Source organism: Ranitomeya imitator, chromosome 1 (genome assembly GCF_032444005.1).
Source record: "Ranitomeya imitator isolate aRanImi1 chromosome 1, aRanImi1.pri, whole genome shotgun sequence".
Taxonomy (NCBI): domain Eukaryota; kingdom Metazoa; phylum Chordata; class Amphibia; order Anura; family Dendrobatidae; genus Ranitomeya; species Ranitomeya imitator.
This window is the reverse complement of record NC_091282.1, coordinates 73147102-73170462: the sequence shown is the minus strand read 5'-3', so window position 1 is coordinate 73170462 and position 23361 is coordinate 73147102. Positions and strand designations below refer to the sequence as shown.

At 46.0% G+C, this 23361-nt stretch overlaps 1 protein-coding gene across 1 annotated transcript in view; it reads right to left on the bottom strand.

Annotated features, from left to right (window-relative positions):
• Positions 1-14941: 14941 nt before the first annotated feature.
• Positions 14942-23361, bottom strand: part of VCP (valosin containing protein) — a 30192-nt gene continuing 21772 nt past the window's right edge. Inside the window, exons 5-17 of the mRNA XM_069748078.1 lie at positions 22435-22565; positions 22207-22338; positions 22029-22131; positions 19432-19565; positions 19208-19343; positions 19000-19112; positions 18706-18870; positions 18499-18621; positions 16987-17199; positions 16590-16898; positions 16345-16500; positions 16102-16256; positions 14942-15634 (exon numbers count right to left, since the gene is read on the bottom strand). Of these exons, the coding sequence (XP_069604179.1) occupies positions 15532-15634; positions 16102-16256; positions 16345-16500; positions 16590-16898; positions 16987-17199; positions 18499-18621; positions 18706-18870; positions 19000-19112; positions 19208-19343; positions 19432-19565; positions 22029-22131; positions 22207-22338; positions 22435-22565 (1973 nt within the window). The 3' untranslated portion in view covers positions 14942-15531. The remainder of the gene's footprint in view (positions 15635-16101; positions 16257-16344; positions 16501-16589; positions 16899-16986; positions 17200-18498; positions 18622-18705; positions 18871-18999; positions 19113-19207; positions 19344-19431; positions 19566-22028; positions 22132-22206; positions 22339-22434; positions 22566-23361) is intronic.

Sequence of the window (23361 nt, the reverse complement as noted above, 5' to 3'; positions counted from 1 at the left end):
CAGTATTGGGGTATCAGGTGCAGTAATAGGGTCACATACGGCAGCTGCTGCTCAGTATTGGGGTATCAGGTGTAGTAATAGGGACACATACGGCAGCAGTGGCTCAGTATTTAGAGATGCCCTTAATCTGGTAGACTGGGACAATATCCTCAGAAATGAGAATACAGATAATAAATGGGAAATGTTTAAGAACATCCTAAATAGGCAGTGTAAGCGGTTTATACCTTGTGGGAATAAAAGGACTAGAAATAGGAAAAACCCAATGTGGCTAAACAAAGAAGTAAGACAGGCAATTAACAGTAAAAAGAAAGCATTTGCACTACTAAAGCAGGATGGCACCATTCAAGCTCTAAAAAACTATAGGGAGAAAAATACTTTATCTAAAAAACTAATTAAAGCTGCCAAAAAGGAAACAGAGAAGCACATTGCTAAGGAGAGTAAAACTAATCCCAAACTGTTCTTCAACTATATCAATAGTAAAAGAATAAAAACTGAAAATGTAGGCCCCTTAAAAAATAGTGAAGAAAGAATGGTTGTAGATGACGAGGAAAAAGCTAACATATTAAACACCTTCTTCTCCACGGTATTCACGGTGGAAAATGAAATGCTAGGTGAAATCCCAAGAAACAATGAAAACCCTATATTAAGGGTCACCAATCTAACCCAAGAAGAGGTGCGAAACCGGCTAAATAAGATTAAAATAGATAAATCTCCGGGTCCGGATGGCATACACCCACGAGTACTAAGAGAACTAAGTAATGTAATAGATAAACCATTATTTCTTATTTTTAGTGACTCTATAGCAACAGGGTCTGTTCCGCAGGACTGGCGCATAGCAAATGTGGTGCCAATATTCAAAAAGGGCTCTAAAAGTGAACCTGGAAATTATAGGCCAGTAAGTCTAACCTCTATTGTTGGTAAAATATTTGAAGGGTTTCTGAGGGATGTTATTCTGGATTATCTCAATGAGAATAACTGTTTAACTCCATATCAGCATGGGTTTATGAGAAATCGCTCCTGTCAAACCAATCTAATCAGTTTTTATGAAGAGGTAAGCTATAGACTGGACCACGGTGAGTCATTGGACGTGGTATATCTCGATTTTTCCAAAGCGTTTGATACCGTGCCGCACAAGAGGTTGGTACACAAAATGAGAATGCTTGGTCTGGGGGAAAATGTGTGTAAATGGGTTAGTAACTGGCTTAGTGATAGAAAGCAGAGGGTGGTTATAAATGGTATAGTCTCTAACTGGGTCGCTGTGACCAGTGGGGTACCGCAGGGGTCAGTATTGGGACCTGTTCTCTTCAACATATTCATTAATGATCTGGTAGAAGGTTTACACAGTAAAATATCGATATTTGCAGATGATACAAAACTATGTAAAGCAGTTAATACAAGAGAAGATAGTATTCTGCTACAGATGGATCTGGATAAGTTGGAAACTTGGGCTGAAAGGTGGCAGATGAGGTTTAACAATGATAAATGTAAGGTTATACACATGGGAAGAGGGAATCAATATCACCATTACACACTGAACGGGAAACCACTGGGTAAATCTGACAGGGAGAAGGACTTGGGGATCCTAGTTAATGATAAACTTACCTGGAGCAGCCAGTGCCAGGCAGCAGCTGCCAAGGCAAACAGGATCATGGGGTGCATTAAAAGAGGTCTGGATACACATGATGAGAGCATTATACTGCCTCTGTACAAATCCCTAGTTAGACCGCACATGGAGTACTGTGTCCAGTTTTGGGCACCGGTGCTCAGGAAGGATATAATGGAACTAGAGAGAGTACAAAGGAGGGCAACAAAATTAATAAAGGGGATCGGAGAACTACAATACCCAGATAGATTAGCGAAATTAGGATTATTTAGTCTAGAAAAAAGACGACTGAGGGGCGATCTAATAACCATGTATAAGTATATAAGGGGACAATACAAATATCTCGCTGAGGATCTGTTTATACCAAGGAAGGTGACGGGCACAAGGGGGCATTCTTTGCGTCTGGAGGAGAGAAGGTTTTTCCACCAACATAGAAGAGGATTCTTTACTGTTAGGGCAGTGAGAATCTGGAATTGCTTGCCTGAGGAGGTGGTGATGGCGAACTCAGTCGAGGGGTTCAAGAGAGGCCTGGATGTCTTCCTGGAGCAGAACAATATTGTATCATACAATTATTAGGTTCTGTAGAAGGACGTAGATCTGGGGATTTATTATGATGGAATATAGGCTGAACTGGATGGACAAATGTCTTTTTTCGGCCTTACTAACTATGTTACTATGTTACTATGTAGTATTGAGGTATCAGGGGCAGTAATAGAGACATACGGCAGCAGCGGCTCAGTATTGGGGTATCAGGTGTAGTAATAGGGACACATATGGCAGCAGCGGCTCAGTATTGGGGTATCAGGTGCAGTAATAAAGACACATATGGCAGCTGCGGCTCAGTATTGGGGTATCAGGTGTAGCAATAGGGACACATACGGCAGCAGCGGCTCAGTATTGGGGTATCAGGTGCAGTAATAGGGACACATACGGCAGCAGCGGCTCAGTATTGGGGTATCAGGTGCAGTAATAGGGTCACATACGGCAGCAGCGGCTCAGTATTGGGGTATCAGGTGCAATAATAGGGACACATACGGCAGCAGCGGCTCAGTATTGGGGTATCAGGTGCAGTAATAGGGACACATAGGGCTGCAGCGGCTCAGTATTGGGGTATCAAGTGCAGTAATAGGGTCACATACGGCAGCAGCGGCTCAGTATTGGGGTATCAGGTGTAGCAATAGGGACACATACGGCAGCAGCGGCTCAGTATTGGGGTATCAGGTGTAGCAATAGGCACACATATGGCAGCAGCAGCTCAGTATTGGGGCATCAGGTGTAGCAATAGGGACATACGGCAGCAGCGGCTCAGTATTGGGGCATCAGGTGCAGTAATAGGGACATACGGCAGCAGCGGCTCAGTATTGGGGCATCAGGTGCAGTAATAGGGACATACGGCAGCAGCGGCTCAGTATTGGGGCATCAGGTGCAGTAATAGGGACACATACGGCAGCAACGGCTCAGTATTGGGGCATCAGGTGTAGCAATGGGACATACGGCAGCAACGGCTCAGTATTGGGGCATCAGGTGCAGTAATAGGGTCATACGGCAGCAGCGGCTCAGTATTGGGGTATCAGGTGCAGTAATAGGAACACATATGACAGCAGCGGCTCAGTATTGGGGTATCAGGTGTAGCAATAGGGACACATACGGCAGCAGCAGCTCAGTACTGGGGTATCAGGTGCAATAATAGGGACACATACGGCAGCAGCGGCTCAGTATTGGGGTATCAGGTGTAGCAATAGGGACACATGGCAGCAGCAGCTCAGTATTGGGGCATCAGGTGTAGCAATAGGGACATACGGCAGCAGCGGCTCAGTATTGGGGCATCAGGTGTAGCAATAGGGACACATACGGCAGCAGCAGCTCAGTATTGGGGTATCAGGTGTAGCAATAGGGACACATACGGCAGCAGCGGCTCAGTATTGGGGTATCAGGTGTAGCAATAGGGACACATATGGCAGCAGCGGCTCAGTATTGGGGCATCAGGTGCAGTAATAGGGACATACGGCAGCAGCGGCTCAGTATTGGGGCATCAGGTGCAGTAATAGGGACATACGGCAGCAGCGGCTCAGTATTGGGGTATCAGGTGCAGTAATAGGAACACATATGACAGCAGCGGCTCAGTATTGGGGTATCAGGTGTAGCAATAGGGACACATACGGCAGCAGCAGCTCAGTATTGGGGTATCAGGTGCAATAATAGGGACACATACGGCAGCAGCGGCTCAGTATTGGGGCATCAGGTGCAGTAATAGGGTCACATACGGCAGCAGCGGCTCAGTATTGGGGTATCAGGTGCAGTAATAGGGACACATTCGGCAGCAGCGGCTCAGTATTGGGGTATCCGGTGCAGTAATAGGGTCACATATGGCAGCAGCGGCTCAGTATTGGGGTATCAGGTGCAGTAATAGGGTCACATATGGCAGCAGCGGCTCAGTATTGGGGTATCAGGTGCAGTAATAGGGACACATACGGCAGCAGCGGCTCAGTATTGGGGTATCAGGTGTAGCAATAGGGACACATACGGCAGCAGCGGCTCAGTATTGGGGTATCAGGGGCAGTAATAGGGACACATACAGCAGCAGCAGCTCAGTATTGGGGTATCAGGTGCAGCAATAGGGACACATACGGCAGCAGCGGCTCACTATTGGGGTATCAGGTGCAGTAATAGGGACACATACGGCAGCAGCGGCTCAGTATTGGGGTATCAGGTGCAGTAATAGGGACACATACGGCAGCAGCGGCTCAGTATTGGGGTATCAGCAGGATGAGGAGTTTGTGCATGTTGGGAATAGATGATGGGGCTGGAATGTGAGAAGTGAAATGTGTCTTTGTTATATTCTCTGCAGACGAGTACTGTCTGGAAGAAGTTGTCATGTCGGTCTGGGCCAGATGGAAAAGACGGGAAAAGTGAACGATTCCATCAGAAAGGACGTCAGCGGTAAGTCATTATCTGTAACTGTGCTGTGATCTCTTATATGTTCTGTAGGACTGTATTTACCACTGACCGTTTGGTGGTAATATCTATGTTGGTTCTCCTCCACTATTAGGGCGCGTCACCGAATTGTAATCAAGGAAACCTGGGTAGGGGCCCACTCAGAAGCTTCGCCCCCCCCGGACCAAAACCCTAGCTACGCCTCTGGGCTAAACACCCAATAGTACATTAAAAACACTAAAGAATGCAAGTTTATTATATGTAGGGGGCTTGTGACTTTATATTATCTACAGGTCATCCTGCATCTCTTTGCTCTGCATCTACAGTGGGTACGGAAAGTATTCAGACCACTTTACATTTTTCAATTTTTGTTTCATTGCAGCCATTTGGTAAATTCGAAAAAGTTAATTTTTTTCTCATTAATGTACACTCTGCACCCCATCTTGACTGAAAAAAACAGAAATGTAGAAATTTTTGCAAATTTATTAAAAAAGAAAGACTGAAATATCCCATGGCCATAAATATTCAGACCCTTTGCTTGAGTAGAAGAACCTTTTGAGCTAGTACAGCCATGAGTCTTCTTGGGAATGATACAAGTTTTTCACACCTGGATTTGGGGATCCTCTGCCATTCTTCCTTGCAGATCCTCTCCAGTTCCGTCAGGCTGGATGGTGAACGTTGGTGGACAGCCATTTTCAGGTCTCTCAGAGATGCTCAATTGGGTTTAGGTCAGGGATCTGGCTGGGCCAGTCAGGAATGGTCACAGAGTTGTTCTGAACCCACTCCTTTGTTATTTTAGCTGTGTGCTTAGGGTCATTGTGTTGTTGGAAGGTGAACCTTCGGCCAAGCCTGAGGTCCAGAGCACTCTGGAAGAGGTTTTCATCCAGGATATCTCTGTACTTGGCCGCATTCATGTTTCCTTCAATGACAACCAGTTGTGCTGTTCCTGCGGCTGAAAAACACCCCCATAGCATGATGCTGCCACCACCATGTCTCACTGTTGGGATTGTATTGGGCAGGTGATGAGCAGTGCCTGGTGTTCTCCACACATACCGCTTAGAATTATCACCAAAAAGGTCTATCTTCATCTCATCAGACTAGAGAATCTTATTTCTCATAGTCTGGGACTCCTTCATGTGTTTTTTTTAGCAAACTCTATGCAGGCTTTCATATGTCTTGCACTGAGGAGAGGCTTCTGTCGGGCCACTCCGCCATAAAGGCCTGACTGGTGGAGGGCTGCAGTGATAGTTGACTTTGTGGAATGTTCTCCCATCTCCTTACTGCATCTCTGGAGCTCAGCCACAGTGATCTTGGGGTTCTTCTTTACCTCTCTCACCAAGGCTCTTCCCCCATGATCGCTCAGTTTGGCTGGATGGCCAAGTTTAGGAATACTTCTGGTGGCCCCAAACTTCTTCCATTTAAGGATCATGGAGGCCACTGTGCTCTTAGGAACCTTGAGTACTGCAGAAATTCTGTTGTAACCTTGGCCAGATCTGTGCCTTGCCACAATTCTGTCTCTGAGCTCCTTGGCCAGTTCCTTTGACCTCATGATTCACATTTGGTCTGACATGCACTGTAAGCTGTGAGGTCTTATATAGACAGGTGTGCGCCTTTACAAATCAGTCCTATCAGTTTAATTAAACACAGCTGGACTCCAATAAAGGAGTAGAACCATCTCAAGGAGGATCACAAGGAAATGGACAGCATGTGACTTAAAGGGACACTGTCACCTGAATTTGGAGGGAACAATCTTCAGCCATGGAGGCGGGGTTTTTGATTCACCCTTTCCTTAACCGCTGGCTGCATGCTGGCTGCAATATTGGATTGAAGTTCATTCCCTGTCCTCCATAGTACACCCCTGCGCAAGGCAAGATTGCCTTGTGCAGGCATGTACTACGGAGGACAGAGAATGAACTTCAATCCAATATTGCAGCCAGCATGCAGCCAGCAGGTAAGGAAAGGGTGAATCAAAAACCCAAAACCCCGCCTCCATGGCTGAAGATTGTTCCCTCCAAATTCAGGTGACAGTGTCCCTTTAAATATGCGTGCCTGAGCAAAACGTGTGAATACTTATGACCATGTGATATCAGTTTTTTATTTTATTAAATTTGCAAACATTTCTACATTTCTGTTTCTTTTTCAGTTAAGATGGAGTGCAGAGTGTACATTAATGTGAAAAAATTAACTTTTTTAAATTTACCAAATGGTTGCAATGAAACAAAGAGGAAAAATTTAAAGGGGTCTGAATACTTTCTGTACCCACTGTATCTATTCCATTCTGACAGTTTGGGCTGTGAATTTACTGTACTTGGCTGATGAAATGTTGGGTTCCCATTGAGATGTGTGCGTAAAAATCAGATAGCACATGCATGGCCCATGTGCCGTGTGTTTTTTTTTTTCCCTGCACCTATAGCTTACATTGACGAGTGTGATCTTCTGATTCTCGTAGACAATCACAGAATGCTGTTATTTTTACCTCTGTACGATTCAAGCTGAGAGAGAAAGTTGCAGATGAGCGCAGACTCATTTACCAACATTGGTCAAAGTGCAATGCGAGGTTTTCTCTCATTGCACTCACCCGTATTATACGCCAGTGTGAGCCGTTAGAGGGGTTTCCTTCAGCCCCAGATTTTTCATTGTTTTTTTTCTCTTTGCCACGACAGCACCCACTGAGGGAGGGGATCCCCCCATAGGAACAGCTCCCTCAGTTGGTTTCCTGTTCTTAAGGAACCTGTAGAGAGAAGATCGCAAGAGGATACCTGGGCTGTGATGCCGCCTGTGCAGTCTCTGTGAGAATGGCAGGGGATACAGCGCCGGATGCAGCGTCGGGGGACTCCTGGTTCAGCTCCTCCCTCAGCTGAAAGGACACAGTGAGGTCAGGATCTGGGGAAGGCCACCCTGGCTCACAGGAAGAGCGCGGTACGGCGGATGGGCCGCTACTCGTCCGGGACGGGGAGCAGGGTGCGGGCATCGGCTGCCCTGCTTTTCCAGTGGATGTCATGGTGAGGCGTTTGCCGCTGATTCCGGTCCTCCTGCGGTGGGGAAGAGCCGAAGCGTGCACGCACAGTAGCCAGAAGAGTGCTCTCCCCGGAAGTTCTTCTTCAGCTTCTGGGGGTACCGGGGAAGCAGGAGAATCTGTGCGCCTGTACAGAGCGGCGCGAGCCACGCAGGCGCACAGAGCGGGGATGAAGAACCCGGAAGTGATGGTACCATTTCGGGGTCTAGTTTAAAAAAAAAAAAAAAAGACAGAGGGGACAAAGCTGCACAAAAGAGCCAGCTTCACGCATACCGGTATGCAGCGATGTCGTCCCCAAATGACCCCGTCATGCACCCATTGATTGTGATTGTGGTGTCTGCGCACAGCAGCAACAAAAGCAACAGTGGATGCTCCAGACAGAGCGGTTCCAGAAATAAGAGTGGAAGAGACAAAAAAATCAGGTCACCGGTACCAGATTGGCAAGCTTCATTGGGTGAGTGTTGCCAAGCACGCCTATTAAGCTGATAGCCTCTTCTTTCTTTCTATATACCTTTCAGGCTAAACAAAATGGGAAATCTAAGCATAAGGAGCGCGCCCTGTGTTCCCAGCCCCTTCCGGACAGTTATCCCAAAAGGCTGTGTCAGATCTGCATTGGGCATACCCTGCAGGAGCAGTCCTCAGTGAGAGAAGAGGATATTAGGCTCATGATCAGGGAGAAGTTACAGGCCCTGGGGGGTTTCGGCAGTACCGGAGGGTAGAGACCCAGCAGGGAATATACTTCTCCTAGGTTCAGATCATCTTCAGGCAGTGGTGAGATTGACTCAGATTCCTACAAGGAGTCATACTCTTCAGAAGAGGAGCAGAACACTTGTTTTCCGACCGTCAGCATTAATAATCTTGCTAGATCGGTTCAGAAGACTATGGGGTTGTCGGATACCAAAGACCCCAGAACGCCTCAAGATATTATGTTTGGAGGTCTCTCTCAAAAGAAGAGGTGAGTAATACCAGCAGTAAAGGAGCTGGTGAAAAAAAGATTGGGAGAAGAAAGGGCAACAAGGCTTCCTTCCTTCAGCATCTAAGTGGCGATATCCCTTTGATGAAGATCTGGCTTCTTGGGCGAAAGCCCCCAAAGTAGATGCAGCAGAAGCCTCCACCTCCCGTCGTTCCTCCTTACCTGTGGAGGACTCGGATCCGACTCCATGGATCATAAAGCGGATACGCTGCTTAAGAGGTCCTGGGAGTCCTGCACAGGGACCTTCAAGCTAGCAATATCGGCAACAAGTACCGCAAGATCCATGCTGGTTTGGTTAGAGGAATTAGAAGGGAATATTAAAAGGCGCCTGTACAGGGACAAATTAAGTTCTGTTGTCCCTCTAATCAGAGGCGCAGGAGCCTTCTTAGCTGACACCTCAGCTGATTCCCTGCACCTAGCGGCAAAATCGGCAGAACTAACCAATGCAGCCCGTCAGGCCTTATGGTTAAAAGGCTGGAGAGGTGATGCCCAGACCAAATCAAAACTCTGTGCTATAGCATGCCAGGGTGAGTAACTGTTTGATATGGTTTTGGATGAAATTCTTACTAAAGCGGGCGAAACAAAGAAGGGGTTCGCTAATATTTATATTCCATCCTATAGGAGAGCTTTCAGAAAGCAGCCATTCAGCAGAAAAATAGACTTTAGGAACCAAGACTGCTGGGGCAACAAAGAAGCCAAGCAAAAAGGTGCCCTGTTTGGTTGATGTCCCTTCAAGAATGGAGACAAATACCGGTCGCTCCAACCTCCCAATGGGTGGCAGATTATCATTCTTCTGCCAGCAATGAAAGGCTATAACAGCTAATTCCTGGGCCATTAGCCTCGTGACATCTGGCTTGAGATTAGGTTGCCCGGGTCCCTCCGGACGCCTTTCTATTGACTTCTCTAAAGTCTCAGGCTCAGAAAGAGGCTTTGGAGTCAGAAATTAAGGCCCTGTTATACAAACATGTTTTAGTAGAGGTTCCAGAAGATCAAAGGGGGAAGAGGTTTTACTCCCCCCTTATTTCTAGTCTCTAAGCCAGATGGCTCTTATAGGACTATAGTTAATTTAAGGAGACAATACCTTTTTAAGATCTTGGACTTTCAAGACGGAGTCCATTCGATCAGCCATAAAAAATGTATTTCCCAGGTGCTTCATGGCAGTCCTGGAACTCAAGGATGCATATTATCATCTCCCAGTACATGTTTTGCATCAACAATACCTCCGGGTGGCGGTCGTGTTAGAATGTCAAGTCTGGCATCTTCAGTTCACGGCAATGCCCTTCGAGTTGTCTATAGCACCCCAGGTCTTCACCAAGTTAATGCTGGAGGTGATGACGTACTTACGATTAAAGAACACTTTAATAGTTCTATACCTAGATGATCTTTTGGTGGTAGGAAACTCCGCCTTTCAATGTCAGCAGCGGCTGGTTGATGTAATTTCCTCTTTGCAGGCTTTAGGTTCGCTGATCAACTGGAACAAATCCATATTGCTTCCGGTAACCTGCCAGATGTTCCTGGGCCTTCATCTGGACTGTAAGTCAGGAATGCCTCCTTCCAGATGCGAAGAAATTATTAATAGTTAAAAGTTTGTTCCGTAATAGACAACCCTACAATGTCCTTAAGGGAGGGTATGTCTCTGCTTGGCTCCCTTACATCATGTATTCTTGCAGTACAGTAGGCCCAGTTCCATACTAGAATGTACCAGCGGGCCATCTTACAGGAGGAGGAAAAGCTGCAGGGACAGTTAGAGGGAGCAATATCCCCATCAACTGGGGTAATTAAATCCCTGGCATGGTGGTTAGATCCAAACTACCTCTTGAGGGGCGTTCCGTGGGTAGTAAGTCCCTCAAGGATAATTTCTACAGACGCTAGTCACTCTGGGTGGGGAGCGCATTTAGGAGAGGACATGGTTCAGGGACAGTGGTCCATAGTTGAAGCTGAAGACTCATCAAATTTGAGAGAGCTAAAAGCGATTTACCATGCCATAATTTCTTCCACAGCTGCAAGGAACCCATAAGAGTTCTATCAGACAACATCACAGCGGTAGCATATCTAAATCACCAAGGAGGAATGAGATCAGGAACTCTGATGTCTACCGTAGACAAGATCCTAAGGATGGCTGAGAACCATCTTTTGTCTCTTTCAGCTCTACACGTCAGGGGTGTAGACAACTCCACAGCAGACTTCCTCAGTCGTCATACCCTGTATCAATTGATATGGATGCTCAGCCGGCGCATTTTCAGGAAGATAACAGACATGTGGAGCATGCCAGAAATAGACCTCTTTGCTACAAGGAGCAACAGGCAAGTCAAAAGTTTCGCTTCACTATACAGGGCGGTCCACCCAGATATACTCGATTCCCTTCAAGTTCCATGGGCCTTCTATCAGGCTTATGCCTTTCCCCCCGATGGTTATACTGCTACTGGTCATCAGGAAGATAAGAGAAGGAACGAAAATGATCCCGATAGCTCCATTTGGACCTAAGAGGCTGTGGTTTTCATGGCTCAGAGCCATGTCGATCTCCGACCGGTGGATCCTCCCTTGGGATGAGGACCTGCTCTCTCAAGGGCCCGTCTATCATCCTCAGGTTAAGGGTCTATGCCTGACGGCATGGAATTTGAGAGGTAGTTACTGAGACGAAGGGGATTCTCCGAGAATTTAGTTGATACCCTCCTCCACAGTAGGAAGAAGACCACGACCATAATTTACACCAAAGTGTGGAAAAAATTTCTTAGTTTCCATTACGCAAACCTTTCTAATGAGGTACCTATCCCTGCAATCTTAGAGTCCATGCAGAAGGGTCGTGAGTTAGGACTATCAGTAAACAGCTTGAAGGTTCAAATATCGGCTCTGGAAGCCTTGTATAGTTACAATATTGAGGGAGATAGGTGGGTGGCTCGGTTCATTTCGGCATGTCAGGGAGCAAACCTAGTACATATCGCTCAGATACCACCTTGGGATCTCAACCTAGTTTTAGATGCGTTGACGGGGGCCCCATTTGAACCCTTACATTCTGCCTCAATTAAGTATGTTTCGTTAAAGACGGCCTTATTAGTAGCCTTAGTATCAGCAAGAACAGTGAGTGATATTCAGGCCCTGTCAATAGATCCCTCCTTTCTATCAGTTTTTCACGATAGGTTAGTGTTAAAAACACACCCTTCCTACGAGGTCTACAAAATTCCATAGATCTCAGGAAATGTTCCTCCTATGATAATCCAACACCGGAAGAGGAGAGATTTCACATGATAGACATGAAGCAAGCTGTCTTGGCCTATTTAGATAGGACTAGACCCTGCGTTGAGAAACACGTGATGGTGTCTCCACGGTGTTGGATGTTTTGATCTCCCTGAGGTCATTCATCCTTATGTTTATAGACCCTGGAGGCAGAGCAGGGCTCTCAGTGTCCTTTCAGGGCCACAGGAAGGGGTCTGGAATCACGAGAGGCTCGCTATCTAGATGGATCAGAGACGCGATTGGTCTGGCATACTCAGCAAAAGGGGAAAACCCACCGCAGGGCATGAAAGCGCATTCCGCACGAGTTGTAGCATCCTCCTGAAAGAGCGGATTGACCTTATATGTAAGGCCGCAACTTGTCTTCCTCTGCAGACTTAGCCTTTGGTAGATCACTTCTTGACACGGTAGTCCCTACCAGGTGATTGTCTCTGAAAATCTCTTAGTGGGTGCTGTCGTGGAGAAGAGAAAAAAACAGATTACTTACCGGTTATGCTCTTTTATAGAGTCCACGACAGCACCCACTCACTTCCCTCCCATAGTTGTAGTTGCACATGGGTTTCTCCGACTGGTGGCGGATTACTTGTATATAGAGAAGGATATATAGTTTGTACATTTCTAGGGATGTAAATAGATTTATACACTGTGTTCCAAATTATTATGCAAATTGGATTTAAATGTCAAAGATTTAATTGTTTTGTATTTCAAATAAACTTGTGGATGGTATTGTGTCTCAGGGCTCAATAGATAACTGAAATCAATCTTAAACACATGTGATAATTAGTTTTCCAGGTGATTCTAATTAAAGGATAACTACTTAAAAATGATGTTCCACATTATTAAGCAGACCAAAGGTTTCAAGCAATATGAGAAATAAAAAGGATCTCTCTGCTGCTGAAAAGCTTTAAATAGTACAATGCCTTGGACAAGGTATGAAAAAATTAGATACTTCACAAAAACTTTGTGATCATCATAGTGTGAAGAGATTTGTGACTGAAACAGAGCACAGACAGAGTTCATGCAGATAAAGGCATAATGAGGTAGGTTTCTGCCAGACAAATTCATTGGATTAAGAGAGCAGCTGTCAACATACCATTACAAAGCAAACAGTTATTTGAAGCTGCTGATGCCTCTGGAGTCCCTCGAACCTCAAGGTGTAGGATCCTTCAAAGGCTTGCTGTGGTGCATAAACCTACTATTCGGCCACCCCTAAACAGTGTTCATGAGCAGAAACAGTGGCAGTGGGCCCAGACATACATGAAGACTAATTTTCGAACAGTCTTGTTTACTGATGAGTGTCGAGCAACCCTGGATGGTCCAGATGGAGTGAGTAGTGGATGGTTGGTGGATGGCCACCATGTCGCAATAAGGCTGCGACATCAGCAAGGAGGTGGAGAAATCATGTTTTGGTTCGGAATCATGGGGAAACAGCTGGTGGGGCCCTTTAAGGTTCCTGAAGATGTGAAAATGACCTCTGTAAAGTAAATAGCGTTTCTGACTGACAACTTTCTTCCATGGTCTAAAAGCAGAAACGTGCCTTCAAGAGCAAAATCATCTTCATGCATGAAAATGCCCATCTCATGCTGCAAATAATACCTCGGAGTCATTGGCTGCTATGGGCATAAAAGGAGATAAACTCATGGTGTGGCCATCTTCCCCTGACCTCAACCCTATAGAAAACCTTTGGAGTATCATCCAGCACAAGATCTATGAGGGTGGGAGGCAGTTCACATCAAAACAGCAGCTCTGGGAGGCTATTCTGACTTCATGCAAAGACGTACAAGCAGAAACTCTCCAAAAACTCAAGAATGCAAGAATTGTGAAGGTGATATCAAAGAAGGGGTCCTATGTTAACATGTAACTTGGCCTGTTAGGATGTTTTGGAGTTAAATAGCTTTTTTGTTCAGTGAATGTGACCTCCTAATGCTGCAAATTCCACAAATAAGCAGTTTCTGTTCTTTAAAACATATCAAATGTATAGAAATTCTACTGTGCCTAATAATCTGGAACAGTGCATTTTGAGTTTTTATTCATTTTGGAGATTATACTGTTATCATTGGGAGGTTTCTTCAATAAAATTCGATGTATAATCTAACGTAGGGGTCCCCAACCTGTAGCTCGGGAGCCACATGTGGCTCGCGGTCCCATGAATTGTGGCTCGCGACTGTCTGCCAGCTTAGTGTATTAGCTCCAGGTCTAGCAAATAGGTATGAAGAGTACATCTCAAAATTGTGAATTTTTGAGTAGCCCACCACAGAAGATCAGATCTGGATGCACATATACTGGTCTTAGGGATTTAGAGATGTTTTAGGTATGGTACACTGGAGGATGATACTATTAGAGGAGGTTCTTGAAGCTAGATGCAACAGCGTGTTTGGAGTCCTTTATTGGGATAATACTGAATTGGGGCATTGTGGGAACCCCTGGATCTCAGTGTACTGCTTTGGAGTAATTTCTGTGGAAAAGCTTCGGTTATTATACCCGTAATGGTGGCTTTGGTTGACACGACTGACGGGAACAGAAGCAGAATGCTGCTCGTGACCACCTCTCAGAGCTTAATGTGGCTTGCGACCCTCTCTCAGTGCTGAATGTGGCTCTCAAGGTCAAAACGGTTGGGGACCGCTGCGAGCAGGTGATGACTTTTATTAGACTGACTGTCATTTGCACCGACCATTTAGGAAAATCCGAGAAAAATGTCATCTGCATAATAATTTGGAACACAGTGTACTTCAAATGACTTGAAGCAGATAATTTTTGCTTGTGTGGCGGTTCCTCTCATTCTCTGTAATCCAACTGAAGGAGCGAGGGGGTCCGCCCCTTTTATCTCTCTGTAGGTTTCCTGCTCCTAGGGGCAGATCCACTCTCTCAGTGGGTGCTGTTGTGGATTCTATAAAAGAGCATTACCGGTAAGTAATCAGTTTTTTTTCATGCGTTTACTGACTGTCAATGGCAGCGGTGTGCTCATGCTTTTTTGCTCCAGTAATAGTGGCTGCTTCACTAGATACTGGCCCTGCTGCAGAACACAGTGACTTTTCTAAGAGGCATGAGTGGTATATAAGCAGATTTGTGGACTGTCCCTCCCATCTGTATGGAGCCTATGGAAATCCATGCACATAATGCAGAAAAAAAGCCATTCAGATAAGATACTGATAGCTCAACTGCAAAATAAAGACAGGATGGGACATCAGTGATCAGTCAGTTTATTCTCACGTTAGACGTCAACCTGCGTTTTTTGTTTTTATAATCCAATAACATTATGCCCAATACCAACATAAAAAAACCCAACCGTACGACCTCATCTGCAGCCGCCTGGACGTTGGTGATAGCTGACGCATGCGTTTGTTGCTTGAATCTCCTTGTATGCGCCCATGGGAGTATTAACCCTTTAAAAGCTAGAGGACAGCACTTGCATCCCGACCTCAAAGGCCAGTAAATGGTTAACCGGCTCAGCGTCTCTAAGGTCTCAGCATTTGTAAACCAGAGAATGAAGATTGTGGATATCAAGCAACAAAGTACACGTCTGCTCCAGGGGCTGCGGGTGCCACAGGAACGCCACATGAGCCCCCCCACAAAACGCTCTACGGGGAGGTGGAGAGAAGAAAGAAACAATCGTCCTGTATCCTGAGCACCCGTCTTCTCACACCCAGGTAACAAAACAAAAAACCAAGAGTGGGGTGTGCAGCTACGCTGTACTGACTGAGGAATGAAAAGCAGAGTGTCCATTAACGTAGGAATTTCAATGCTGTACAAGTAAGGACGGCGTCGGGGGCTCATCTAGCCATAGAGGTCGTCTTCTTCTTCAGTAAAGTGGCTTCCACCAGATCCACCTCCGGCACCTTGGCTTGGACCAGCTCCTCCTTGCCCACCAGAAGGGAATCTAAGCGGAAATAGATTATGGTTATTCTAGGGCATAAATCAGGAATGTCCAATATATAAAAAAAAAAAAAACGGACCACCTCAGCTCTACAGCAACGTACCGCCACTGCTATATGGAGTAGGAGTCTACCCAAACTCAGCACTTGCACCAGTCTTAAAGTGTTAATCCTGCACTGTATGAAGGTGGGGAGCAGGTAATGTCATTTTTACATGATCCCTTTCCCGGCACGTACGAGTAGATGGACGTGGACAGAACTAGATAGCCAGCCAGTTACACAAGTGACAGACACTGGAGTCGGAGGAAGTTCACTTATGGCAAAGCGGAGGTCCTATAGACTCACAAGTGGCAGCATGTGGGGGTCCTTCACATATTTATTCAATATCTCTTCACAGCAGCCATCCAAGATGAACCAAAGCTCTAATTTATTATTATACATTTATATAGTGCCATTTATTCCATCTAATTACCTGAAACTGCCGAAACCGCGACTCTGCTGCAAAGTCTGTGCAAACATTTCATATTTCCGGATGTCGTTGTCACTGACAGAACGGCGGGCAAAGCGCATGGCCTCCTCAAAGTGATCCCGGCGGATTTCAGGTACAGGGTCATCTTCTTCCACCTCCTGCAGAGAAGAGGACATAAAGGGATGAGACACAGAAGATCGATGGTGTAAAAAAAAAAGCTGAAGGTCTGCCATTTCCCTCCCATACCATGGCTGCAGGGTTTGTCTGTCTCTCCCGCTCTCGCCTGATTTCATTCTCGATGGACTCACGGATGGCCAGCTTACAGGCCCGCTGACAGATCTCAGTTAGGTCAGCACCAGAGAAGCCATTTGTCATCTTAGCCAGGAAATCAAGATCCACATCCTATAAGTAAAAAAATAAAAATCTTTAGATCTATATATTGCAAAAATACTGCATAAACCAAAATCCATTCCATCTGCACGGTTACTTGCCTTGGCCACTGGGGACTTCCTCAGATTGGCCTTAAGAATAGCGATGCGGGACTTCTCATCGGGCAGTGGGATGTAGATGAGCTGGTCCAGACGTCCAGGACGCAGAATGGCAGGGTCAATGATGTCGGGTCTGTTCGTGGCTCCAATGATGAAGACATTCTTTTTGGTAGACATTCCATCCATCTCTGTCAGGATTTGGTTGATGACTCTGTCAGCAGCTCCACCACCGTCACCAATGTTACCCCCACGGGCCTTGGCAATAGAGTCTAATTCATCGAAGAAGAGGACACAAGGGGCAGCCTGTCGAGCCTGAAGCCCAGAAAACAAACATCAATGTGGAGATGAAGCCATGAAACTTCCTCTGGATGACATCAGGTATCCAGTCACCAGCTCTTACCTTATCAAAGATCTCTCTGACATTAGCTTCGGACTCTCCAAACCACATGGTGAGCAGCTCGGGGCCTTTGATTGAGATGAAGTTGGCCTGGCATTCATTGGCAATAGCCTTGGCTAATAAGGTCTTACCGCATCCTGGTGGCCCGTAAAACAGCACACCTTTAGATGGGGTCATACCGAACTTCAAGAATTTGTCTGGATGTTCCACAGGATACTGAAATGGCAGGACGATATGTTTGAGAATCACAAAATCTACAGCACAAGTGGTCAGAAGGATCAGCTGTAAGGCTGTGCCCCCCTCAGTCCTGTACTGAACTAGACGGTTATGGGAGAAGGCACAGCGAGACCCCTGAATCGATATATAAGCGATATATCCCCAGAAGTGCTTTGTGGTAGGTTTTACCAATGTATGGGGGTTCATTTTGGGCAAGACCTCCTACACATATGGGCTGTACACTATAAAACCCGTGTACTGTATAATGTGCAGGACTCAAATCTGTTATGATCTCGTTTTGTAAGGCCAAACTATAGAAAGCAAAACAACCCCCCAAAACCACATATAATGACATGCATGTCTCTGAAATGTAAATCCATTAACATCTTTACATCTTCTATTTGATGCTGCATTTCAGAGCAATTATCATTTATATCCATATGCAAATGAGGTACAAGTGCTCTGGGAGTGGCAGAGTTCTTCCCAAACCTATGACTCCATCGTTTACTCTCTGCCCAGCACTGGCCTCTTTAGCTTTATTGATGACTAAGTCGGATTTCTTTGCCTGGCACTGAATGTCACACAATGAGCTATCAATCAAGCTAGGTGGGGAAACTACCCTGGGTGGCATATGTTTGTTAACTGCCCTGTCACGCCCAGAGCACTTCACACCTGATTTCCATATGCATAAAAATGCAAATTACTTGGGAATTCAGCAACAAGTTAAAAATATAAAAAGTGCTGATTTATATTTAAAAGACATGCACGCACATATATGAGGGATATTGGGGATGGGGTTTAATTGCACGGTATCTACTCACTTTAAAACATGTAACAGCAAATCATCGATTTCACCTGCACTTACAAATGACCCAAATTAATTATGTAGCTGTATGTAGAAATCATAACTATTTAGATCCTCAGACTAATAATTAGTGATGAGCGAGTGTACTCATTGCTCGGGTTCTCCCGAGCACGCTCGGATGGTCTCTGAGTATTTGTTAGTGCTCGGAGATTTAGTTTTTGTTGATGCAGCTGAATGATTTACATCTGCTTGGCAGCCTGAGCACATGCGGGGGTTGCCTGGTTGCTAGGGAATCCCAACATGTATTCAAGCTATCAGCCGTAAATCATGCAGCTAAGGCGACGAAAACTAAATCTCCGAGTAGTTACAAATATTCGGAGATCACCCGAGCGTTCCCGCAACAAGTATACTCGCTCATCACTACTAATAATCCCAAGCATGGGGGGACATTTTCTCCACATGTACGTGTCAGTAACCAGCCATGTATTACCCACCTGCACCAGCTCCTGCAGCTCTCTCTTAACATCTTCCAAGCCACCGATATCTTCCCAGGTGACCTGCGGCACTTCCACCACCGTCTCACGCAGCGCTGATGGGTTGCTCTGACTAAGTGCCCACTGCCGGAGATTAAAGAAATGATGTTACTTTTATACCAAAAAACAAAACAATGACCTGATATAAGCATTAATTTTCCTACATACCCTAAAGTCGTCCATTGTAACAGCCAATGAATTCATTACTTCAGCATCTATGGTTTCATCCTCCAGGTCAATGAGGTCCATCTTCTTGCGGATCGCTTGGAGAGCGGCCTCTGAGCACAAAGCGGCCAGATCAGCACCGACGTGACCATGAGTCTCATTGGCAACCTATAGCACACAAACAAACACCATAAGGTTGATGACGACTACAAGAACGGGACAAAGACAACAGGGATGGTAGCAGCGTCTATCACATCTATTGCGTCTCCTCATATAGTTGAATGAGATATTCCCTACCTGTTCTAGATCAACATCATCTGACAATTTCATGTTCTTCGTGTGGATCTGTAGGATTTCCAATCTGCCGGTAGCATCAGGGATTCCTATGTCCACCTCTCTATCAAAGCGGCCTGAAAGGGACAACGTGTATAAATGGTCATCGACCGACAGGTTTATGGAGCAATACTGTCCAACCTCTCACTCCACCCATATCAATTCATCTTACCAAAGCGTCGTAATGCTGGGTCTATGCTGTTGGGACGATTAGTGGCAGCCATGACAATGACGTGCGCTCTCTGTTTCAAGCCGTCCATAAGCGTTAGCAGCTGGGACACGATTCTGCGCTCAACTTCTCCATGTGTCTAAGGGACAGAAATCGTCACAACTACCGCAATTACCTGTGAATCTGCTAATGAGGGGCATCAACATGAAACGTGGCACGTCTCCTACCTTCTCTCTCTTAGGGGCGATGGCGTCCAGTTCATCAATGAAGATGATGGCGGGGGCATTCTTCTCTGCTTCTTCAAAGGCTTTGCGCAAGTTGCTCTCTGACTCCCCAGCAAGTTTACTCATAATCTCAGGACCTGAGAACAGAAAAGAAGGTCATAAATCAGCGGACACAGAAAAATCCAGGATATATTGGCTTCAATTTCATACAGATTAAATCCTGACCTAATAAAATACCGAATTTAAGCCACATATTAATTACCATCAGGATTCACTTTTTGGTCACACCACCAAATGGGAAATAAATGATAAGAGTCCATGTAACTCAGCTCTTCTCATACAGCACTATCGGTGCCAGAGACATGCAGAGCAATGGACCTACTGTCACAGCTGGACCCATACAGCACTATCGGTGCCAGAGACATGCAGAGCAACGGACCTACGGTCATAGCTGGCCCCATACAGCACTATCAGTGCCAGAGACATGCAGAGCAACGAACCTACAGACACAGGTAGCCCCATACAGCACTATCTGTGCCAGAGACATGTAGAGTAACGGACCTACGGTCACAGCTAGCCCCATATAGCACTATCTGTGCCAGAGATGTTTCCCAGGGAAAGGCCTGGCTATTCACTGCTTGCGTCGAGAAACACGTGATGGTGTCTCCGCAGCTTCTTTACATGCATCTGCATATTTCCCATAAGGGATGGGGGCAGTGTTCTGGAATCACTGCGTTGAGAAACACGTGATGGTGTCTCCGCGGTGTTGGATGTTTTGGTCTCTCCGAGGCCAATCATCTGTGCCTTTATAGCCTTTTTACTAGGCACTGAAAACCAAAAAGGATGGACACAGGAGCTAAAAATAAGCAATTTTATTGAAGACAAAATTCTAAAAAAGTATATAAATACATTAATGCAAACAACGATAAAAACGATGCAAAAGATAGAAGAAAGGCAACACTAGTGCCACGCACAAGAAGACTAAGCAGGTGAGCCGTACAACATATACCTATATATATAAATAAATATGTTGATAAATGCTGAGTAGGAAATCCAAGTTGGTAACCTGATAACACTATATACAATCAGATGATAATATCAATAGTTAATAAAGCATAGAAATAGCCACACCACCAATGTACGGCTCCAATGCGTTATATATTCATAAGGAGGTTCAAAGCCTAAGCGTACCTATGCAAAGTATACTGCACTACAAATACCATAAGGAACCCTGTATACCTTATACACCACCGTATATCTGCCAATATTTTTCGGGAAATCCCATATAAGTGTATAGTAAGTAAGGCCAGAGCTTGTTCCTACAGGGTAGCAGAGAATAATGATGAAAATCAGAAGTAAAAGTAAAGGCAGTGAACCAACCTGCTGCTCGTGCGAAGAAAAGGCAGGCCCCGACGCGCGTTTCGCACACGTTGCTTCCTCGGGGGGCGCTCGAGAAACACGTGATGGTGTCTCCGCAGCTTCTTTACATGCATCTGCATATTTCCCATAAGGGATGGGGGCAGTGTTCTGGAATCACTGCATTGAGAAACACGTGATGCTGTCTCCGCGGTGTTGGATGTTTTGGTCTCCCCGAGGCCAATCATCTGTGCCTTTATAGCCTTTTTACTAGGCACTGCTCCTAATAGCCAGATTCCTACTCCACACTGATGAGGGGCAAAAACCCCGAAACAGCTGTCTGTGGATGGATACCATGCTTGGCATAGGTGGCTTTCCTTCATAGGATGCTGCCCTTCCCGTGGTTGTTCTTTCCCGGGGAAAGGCCTGGCTAGTCACTGCTTGCGTCGAGAAACACGTGATGGTGTCTCCGCAGCTTCTTTACATGCATCTGCATATTTCCCATAAGGGATGCAGGCAGTGTTCTGGAATCACTGCGTTGAGAAACACGTGATGGTGTCTCCGCGGTGTTGGATGTTTTGGTCTCCCCGAGGCCAATCATCTGTGCCTTTATAGTATCAGTTCCAGAGACATGCAGCAACGGACCTAGTCACAGGTAGCCCCATATAGCACTATCTGTGCTAGAGACATGCAGAGCAACGGACCTATGGTCACAGGTAGCCCCATACAGCACTATCTGTGCCAGAGACATGCAGAACAACAGACCTACTGTCATTGCTGGCCCCTTACAGCACTATCAGTTCCAGAGACACGCAGAACAACGGACCTACAGACACAGGTAGCCCAATACAGCACTATCTGTGCCAGAGACACGCAGAACAACGGACCTACAGACACAGGTAGCCCAATACAGCACTATCTGTGCCAGAGACACGCAGAACAACGGACCTACAGACACAGGTAGCCCAATATAGCACTATCTCTGCCAGAGATACGCAGAGCAATGGACCTACTGTCATTGCTGGCCCCTTACAGCACTATCAGTGCCAGAGACATGCAGAGCAACGAACCTACAGACACAGGTAGCCCCATACAGCACTATCAGTGCCAGAGACATGCAGAGTAATGGACCTAAGGTCATAGTTAGACCCTATATTAATGGCATTTAAGCTTTTCATATGCAGGTAAAACGGCCCACGTCTAAAATAAAACTTCTCCAATAATAAAGGAACAGAAGCTCTCACCATTAATGAGGAAGAAGAATGCACCGGTTTCATTAGCAACAGCTCGAGCAATGAGGGTTTTTCCAGTTCCTGGGGGTCCGTACAGCAAGATACCACGAGGCGGCTGCAATACAAGACAGATGTCACAAGCCATCCACACCATAAAACACAAAATAAAATTAAGAGGCACAAAAATTACCTTCACACCAATAGCCTTGAAAAGTGCCGGGTGTCTGAGCGGAAGCTCCACCATCTCCTTGATCTGAGCCAACTGCTTCCTGCAGCCCCCGATGTCATCGTAGCCCACTTCATTCAGAGACTCCTCCTCGTCCTGGTAAAAGATAGTATGAATTATGAAATACACGATGCGTTGCCAGTCCGTCAAACATGACAAATATCCCCAGTAGTGACGGATGTCTGGTCCTACCTCCCGTTTAATAGGCTCTCCTTCACAGTGGATCACAGTATCTGGGGCCACAATGCAATATGGGCTGGGATCTGTCTCCACCACCTTGAACTCCACGGCACGCATGCCTCCACGCACCAAGAAAATGTCACCTGTGGGCCGACAACAGAAAAGTCAGACAGGCAAATCTGAGAGGACAAACATAGAACGCCAATACTCAGTGTGCGCCTTCCCTCTGACCGGCTCCCAACGTGAAGAGGCGCAATACAAGAGAATTCAGATAACATTATTACATTATCTTACAGCTGATACTGATGGCCGATCCTTACGACAGCTTGTATCACATCGCTGGGGGGGGGGGTAGGGACTGGAAATTAAAGTGTATGTAGCCGGTACACCACAGCGCCGTACACCGAGCACTGGTCGTTCTCTGGTACCAGCCTCATCAATAAGAGTCGGACTGCCGTACCTGAGAACAAGTACATTATGCTGTGTACGGAGCGGAGCTGCATCGGCTGCTTATACAGTACCTCCAATTAACAGCAGATTGGTGGGGCCGCACACTGTGTCCCCCAAGGATAGGGCATCAAGGCTGTAGCAACGGAAAACCCCATTATACATTATAGCAGAGCCCACGATGTAAAAGCTACAGTGGCTGTAAAAGTTTGGGCACCCCCGGTCAAAATTACTGTTATTGTGAACAGTTGAGCAAGTTGAAGATGAAATAATCTCTAAAAGGCCTAAAGTTAAGGATGACACTTCCTTTGTATTTTAGGCACAAAAAAAAACAACAAAAACAACCCTCCTCTAACCTTGTGCCGATAAACAGCAGCTATGGGTTCTTCTAAGCAGTTGCCTAATACTCCGAAAATGAAAATGGTGGAGGCCCACAAAGCAGGAGGGCTACAAGAAGATAGGAAAGCATTTTCAAGTTGCCCTTTCCTTAGT